Here is a 6,943-nt window from a genome sequence, read left to right as displayed (position 1 = left end):
CGCGCAGCCCTGCGCCCCTCCCCGCCCCCTGCGTCCGCTCTCCCTCCTCCCGCCCTCCCCTAGCCGCAGCGTTCGCTGAACTCAACCCGCGGGTAGGACGGAGCTCCGACCAGCTGAACCTCTTGTTGGTTTTATACTGAGTCGACGTCATCCTGGATTTAGTTCCTGGTAATATGCAGATGACAAACAGAACCAGATTTGGCCCTTTCTTTTCCTTTGGGTGGGGGAAGGGGGTTAGGGGGAGGGGGAGTGGTGCCAAGGGGAGGGGGTTACAAGGCCTGAAAAGAGATTGTGGATTGCGAATTAATGAAATTAACCTAATCTTTTCCATTCGGCAGCCGGGCAGAGGGGCCGGCCGAGCTGGGCGGGCGGCCTAATTGCCTTGGTTAATCTCATTAATACCATTGTGCCGCCGCAATTAACAACTCCCTCCGCCCGACCTCTCCACCCCCACCCTTTTTTCTCAGATTGGGTCCTATTATTGGGTGCGATTTCCTCTGCCCGTAGCTCAAACTCATTGTGGACGATTTTTCTTTGGGGCTACTTTTTTTCCCCTTTCGGAATTGGTGGTTTTAGAAAATGTGAGGGGCTGCATCCCCTCTCAAGCAGGATTGAAAATTCCACCACTCCTCCGCGCCCCCATGTACTCACCGCCTAATTTCACCTCTTTTTTAAATCTTGAGTTTCTCTCCCGAATGGAACTTGTTAACAGCCCCAAAAACCTTTTGGTTTTGGAAAAAACAAATTTTGTAAAGGCAAAAAACGACTAAAGGAGGGGTGCATCATGCTTCTTAGAAAGAATTTTTTTTTTTTTTTTCAGCCACTCTTGGTCTGAAAACTACCGTGGCAGTCCCTAGGTCCTACACAGCGAAGACCAAATTCAGCCGCTCTTTAAAATTCGCCACCAAGAGTTGCAGTCTGAAGCGGTGCTTCCAGCTGCTCCCACCGTGGGTGTCGGTAGTTTTTGTGCTTTTAAAAAATTATTTTTGGGAATGTGGTGTCTTCTCTCCCAAACTATTATTATTATTATTATTGGTTTTCAATCCAGATGGGGTCTTTGGGACTTCCCTATCTTCTTCCCTAATAATTGGGTCGCATTTTTCCTTACGACCTGCTGGTTCCCGGATAGGGACGTGCCCCCTACCCACGGCCTGCCCTTCCGCCTGGCAGGCCCTGGGTGGACTCCCTGGGCCCCAGTGACCTGGACGATGGCCGGCTCTCATAGCGGCAGGCGGCCGCGGTGATTTGCGGGATTCTCGGCATGGCACGGCCAGCCTGCCCGAGCCACGGGAGGCGCAGCCTGCCCACCACTCACTGCAAGCAGGCGGCCGAGCGCCCTTCGAGAAGGTAGGCGACGGTACGCGCGGAACAAAAGCAGTCCCCCAGATCCTGTGGACCGGGTGCAAGCCCCCGGCTTGCAACTCAGGCCACTCCAGGGGAAGGGGCAGTACCCGACCAAGGCGATACGGCCGAGAGCCGGAGATGGAGACCTCGCGTTTCCTGAAGGAAGGCCACCTTTAACTCACACCTATTTTTCGCGATTTGTCTCTGTCTAATTAACCAAGGGACCCCTCAAAGTTGTCTGAAGTCGCCGCGGTAAGGCTAAGTAAGTGGGCTGCCCACTCCCCGGCGCAGGGGCAAAGGGGAAAGGCCACTTGTCAATGGCTGTTCGGGTTTCAAAGAGCCATTGCACGGAGGTTTAGTCCTGTCCGAGGGCACTACTCTGGCGCTGCGCAGAAGCGGCCCAGTGGAGCCAGGCGGCGGCGCTTCTCCTCCTAGGCCTCCCAGCGTGGACCTCTGTGTCCTCACACCCACCGGCTTGTGGCCTGAGAGTTGCGCCTTCCAGTGTTGCGCAAACTAGAGGTGGTTGTAAGTGGGGATTAGGACATGACGGAGATGGGTCTCAATTTGGAGAAGCAATTAGATTTTTTCTTTTTTCTTTTTTAACAATAAAAACAAGGAGGGAGTGTGACCCTCCGCTTAGAGAGGCCAGGTCTAGGATAAGAAGTGAGGCACCTTCCATCTCCCACTGACTAGGATGAAGGCTTTTTTGTTGTTTGGTTCTCAGAGACTTAAATCACCGTGCTCCAGGGCAGATACTCCCCCACCAATCTTTCCCAGGTTTAAATCTACGGGGTGGTTGATGGAAGACAACTAGAGGCTGCAACTTCAGCAGTGACTGCCTGCGTTTGTGTTGGAGGCTGGGTGTGCGCTGCGGTGCGCGTGAGTGGATCTTTTAAGACCTTTGTCTGAGCCGGGCAGAGGCACAAGTGCCACCGGACGCTTGGGACAGATCCCTCGTCCTATTCTTGCAAAGATGCCAAATCAGGATAGAGTCAAGATTTCAACCTCAGATCTGAAAAAGAAGTGTCTCCAGGTTTTTAAAAGTGTCGGACAACCACCTCCACACACCCCTCCGTCTCCCCTTCCACCTGGTATGTTGTTCTTTCTAATAACCAGGTTTAGCAAACTCCTATACTGCGCCTGTGCTTTCCTGCAGCCCTCGGCTGTACAAGCGGAGCCCCGTACAGCATCTGAGCGTCAGAGTTCTAGACCTAACCTTGCCACCTTGCAAATTACCCCTTCTCTGGAGGCCTCAAGATTTTAGTTGATCAAGCCAGCACCAACATTCATTGAGTTCCTTTACAACCCTAACATTTAATGAGACTTGGTAATTGTCATCCGTTCGCCAAGGAGGTTGGGGATGAACTTGGGGGCATTTTCTTGTTTATTTTTCATTGAGACAAAGGAGTGTGCTGTCCCCACCCCTGCCCCCAGACAAGGACAGGATTCCTACATCAGCTGAGTCTAAAATAAGGAAAAGCCAGTGCTCCCGCGGAGGGGACTTTCCGGGAAGGGGGTCACAGGAACCCCAAGGCCACACAGCTCCAGACACTCTGCCGGAGATCTGGGGGAGCTCACCCCTGCGCGGCGAGACCTCCCCCACCGGGTTGCTCCTTCAATCTGCAGCCGCGGGGAGGCAGGCCCCAGGAAAGGCAGTCCGGGCTCGGTGCTCGCGCTGCGCCTTGACGGGCGGAAACCCACAAGTGTCCTCGACGTGCTAAACAAACCATCAGGGCTCCGCGTCGCCTGGCGCAATTGGAATAACAAATGCGACGCACGCAAATTGTCCGCCTCGTGTTGCTAAGCGATTGTTTGTCGGCCCCGCACGCACGGCTCAGCATGGGAGGACAGCCAGCGTCCAGAGGCAGCCGGCGAGCGCTTAGGTCGGAAATGCAGTAAACATGACGCTGATTTTCCCTATTATCACCCAAACACGATTTCACACAAAGCAATCACCACGCAGAAGTCTATGAAAATGTGTTTGTTGAGGAGTCACTCGCCCCAGTAATAGCCCTCATTTTTAAGATATTAAAGAATAGATCAGCGGATTCCACATGCATAAGGTCTATTTGCCGTTCGGCATCTGTCACGGCGCTTTTGCGCTGCGGTCATCACTAAATTGATTCATAGAGTGTAGATTCAATTGCTTCTCTGATTTAAAACAGTGCCCAAGTTTGGAGTATGCGTGTGGGTATCTTCTCCCGCCCCAAGATATTTTTGTCATGGAGAAAACTGTTGCCCCACTAACTTTACACCCCATCCCGCATAACTGTAAAAAATAATGCATCTTCGACCCCAACTTCTTACGGTTCGTTTCAGGAACTTTCTTAATTCTCTCCGTCTCCTGCCCGGCCACAGAGCAGAGTTCACAATCGGGTGCGTTTAAGTAGGATTTTTCGTGTCATGTGCAAAAAGGCGGTGTGTCCTTTTCAAAGGTACGGAGCCCTCCTCGGAGGGCGCATTAGCGAGGTCAGAGGAATTAGGAGCAATGCGCGGAGCCCCCTACAGCCCGTGTGCTGCGCCAAGACCCCAGCCGTCCTCACTGAGCAGAATGGTTATGTTGTTTGTATTGGGACTTCTAAAAAATCCAGTCTCAAAGCTAAGGGCTCAAACCCCGTTCCACGGCCCTGCTGCTTTCTGGAGGACATCTCCGGTAGCCCCAGGTGATTTTCCGTGTGAGGTTGGGTGGGTGGAGTAGAGCCAGAGGCGCAAATGCCTCCAGGCTAAGGGGCAGCGCGCACTAGAGCTGGGTCTCCTGCTTTCGGAGTGGCGGGCATAAGGGAGCTTTCTAGCTGATTTTTTGCTAGAAGTTTTGCAACCCTCCAAATAAAAGCACCCGAGCCCTTAAGGAAGAAATAATCAAGGTGTTAGGAAAGCTCAACAGAAGAAAAGAGAAGAGAAGAGAAGAAGGGACTGTCGAAAAATGATGTGTTCCCAAGACCTTAGGAAAAAAAAAAAAATAATAAATAGCTTGGGCTTTCCGGGGTTGCAGAAATCCGATTTCAGCCGGGCTACTTACCAAAGTTTGTTTCAAAATGACTGCACCTTTGCTTTTGCAAGTCACAGAGTGCAAATGATGATAATTTGTTCTCAGAAGAAGTTTCTCTTGAAATGATTAGCGAAGTCAGTCATTTGAAAATTAGAACGAAGCCCTTCGCTAACTGATATCTGCTTCTAAAGTTTTCATTCATGTAAACCTCATTAATGAAGATCTTTTATTTAAACGTCAAGGGGATTTGAAATTTAGAGTAAATTATGAAGCTTGTATGTCTAGCCAAGTCATGGGTCAAATGCATTTGTGAAAAACTGCTAAAGAGCATATGGTTTTGAATTTTTCTACAATGACTAGTGTTTAAATAAATTGCTTGTACTGCTTAACTTCATGTGTAATTTTGACAGAAATTGGCCTATAGCCTTTTGATATGTAAACATTTCAGCCTTTTATGCGGCATAAAAAAGACACTTGCTTTTTAGGATCAGTCCAGGCAGTCACCCTGTAATTCAGAAAGCTGGTACCTACTATTACATTCTTGCTAGATTTCAACTTTCAAGTGGCAGCCTCAGGGGGAGAAGAAAGAAAAGAAAGAAAGAGGATATTTCAAAAGCAATGTCCATTTGGGATTAAAAGCTACAAATGAGGTGAGAACGTGCCACTTACTATCTGAAAGAAATGGATAAACCATAGTTATTAAAGAACATTTCTGTCAGTTTTCTTTAAGCCAGCCCGTCTGAGGGGACACTTAAGCAGGGCTGGGGACTGACTAGCATGCCATTAAATACTTGTCTTAGGGCCGAGCTAATCAGTCCAACACACAAATAGGTGTTAAAAATCTAGGTATCATTTCAGGATGTTACCAGGGAAATCGCTCTGTGTCACAGAACCCATTAAGATGCAAAAATCATCCAGGGCACAGAATGGCTGGACACAAATGGCTCATCTGAGCCACGCACGCAGCACGCACGGGGGTTTGTCTCCGTGGGAACTGCAAAGTCCGTGCAGGGCACAGTTCAGAGCCCTCCCCGGGCTGCCAGGGTTTTTGAAACACATACATATCTGCATAAACCCATTTGTTGCTAATATATCCGTCTCCCATAAATAAGCCAAGGAATGTGGATTGGACTGCGGGTCACCAACGGGGATTCAAAGGACCCCATAAGGTTGCCCTCCCAAGTGCGAGACCAGGCCACACGTTGATTTCCTGCGTACTCTGGTGGGGCGGGCACTGCTCCTTCCCATCTGCTCTCACAGTCTTGCCGTATTTATCCTGTGTGTCAGTTTTGTCATATACAGACTTTCTGAGAGATGCCGCCCCTTTTGTGAAGTTTTGAAGGAACTGGGGAGAAAGAATGCTCACTTGACAAGGAAGACCAGTTCCTTTGTAAACAGTTGAGCCGCCTGAGCAGATTGAGATCCTCTTAATTGAAAAGATAATTCTGGGGCGAAATCTAATTAAGAAGGAAAGACGCGCTGAGAAAGACAGAAGGAGGTGTTTTGTTTACATTTCTTAGGCATTCCAGCCTATCATATTGGTCAGCAATCTGGGAAGGAAAGGACGCATTTGATGACGTAAGAAAAGCAGGAGGCTTTTTTTCCCCTAAGCTTCTGCACTCCAGTCTAGCCTTTCAGTACATTTTGAAAGGAATAAGGGCACAATTTTTTTTTCCCGATTAGCTGTAGTTTTAAAGTTCCTGAAAAAACAATTGATTTGCTAATAAAATAGTTCTGTAGCTTCAACTGCTTAACTTTGGGAAATGTAGCCCCCAAAAGTGCTTGTGATCAAAATTAGCTGGACAAGGTATATTTTGGGAGGTAAAAGAAGGGTACTTAATACTTAAGAGATAAGTTGGGAGACAGAGGTTTTTTAGGTTTGTTTTTTAAGGAAGGAACATCATAAAATGAAACTGAATATGCTGGGAATCTCACCTTGCCTGGGTGACAGTGTTACATGTCTAGAAAGGTGAGTATCTGTGGACTGAGTGTAGTAAGGAGCTTTGTCAGTGTGTTCATCTTTTTCAACAAGACTGGATGAAATGGCCATTTGCTGGTACATCATCTCCAGATCTGGAAGTGAACTTTATGTCAGGCAGCATTGTTGATACTCTTTTTTTTTTTTTTTGAGACAGAGTTTCACTCTTGTTGCCCAGGCTGGAGTGCAATGGTGTGATCTCCGTTCACTGCAACCTCCGCCTCCTGGGTTCAAGCAATTCTCCTGCCTCAGCCTCCCCAGTAGCTGGGATTACAGGCATGCACCACCAAGCCTGGCTAATTTTGTATTTTTAGTAGAGATGGGGTTTCACCATGTTGGTCAGGCTGGTCTCGAACTCCTGACCTCAGATGATCCACCCGCTTCAGCCTCCCAAAGTGCTAGGTTTACAGGTGTGAGCCACCGCACCAACCTTGCTGATACTCTGTAAGCATTGAAATGAGGAAACTAACAATAGATGTGTCTTGTCCTTCAAAGTAGTGGTTTTGAAGTGTTCTGACCTCCTAGAAGGTCACTTCCTTGGGCCTATTAATTTTTGTTTGCCTTTTAAAGAAGCAGCCATACTCCTTTGCCCACTGCTTATGTGCAGAAACCAGAAGCTAGAGGAGTTAGGC

The 6,943-nt window shown here is 48.7% G+C and overlaps 1 protein-coding gene across 1 annotated transcript in view; it reads right to left on the bottom strand.

The window, feature by feature from the left end:
• The window catches only part of GSC (goosecoid homeobox), a 5,955-nt gene extending 1,963 nt beyond the window's left edge, over nt 1–3,992 (bottom strand). The window contains exons 1-4 of the mRNA XM_011991808.1: nt 3,958–3,992; nt 3,123–3,222; nt 1,656–1,857; nt 1,316–1,500 (exon numbers count right to left, since the gene is read on the bottom strand). Coding sequence (XP_011847198.1) covers nt 1,316–1,500; nt 1,656–1,857; nt 3,123–3,222; nt 3,958–3,992 — 522 coding nt within the window. The remainder of the gene's footprint in view (nt 1–1,315; nt 1,501–1,655; nt 1,858–3,122; nt 3,223–3,957) is intronic.
• Between the last annotated feature and the right edge of the window lie 2,951 nt (nt 3,993–6,943).

This window comes from Mandrillus leucophaeus, unplaced genomic scaffold, assembly GCF_000951045.1.
Source record: "Mandrillus leucophaeus isolate KB7577 unplaced genomic scaffold, Mleu.le_1.0 Scaffold4, whole genome shotgun sequence".
NCBI lineage: Eukaryota > Metazoa > Chordata > Mammalia > Primates > Cercopithecidae > Mandrillus > Mandrillus leucophaeus.
This window is presented reverse-complemented; position numbering and strand designations above follow the sequence as displayed.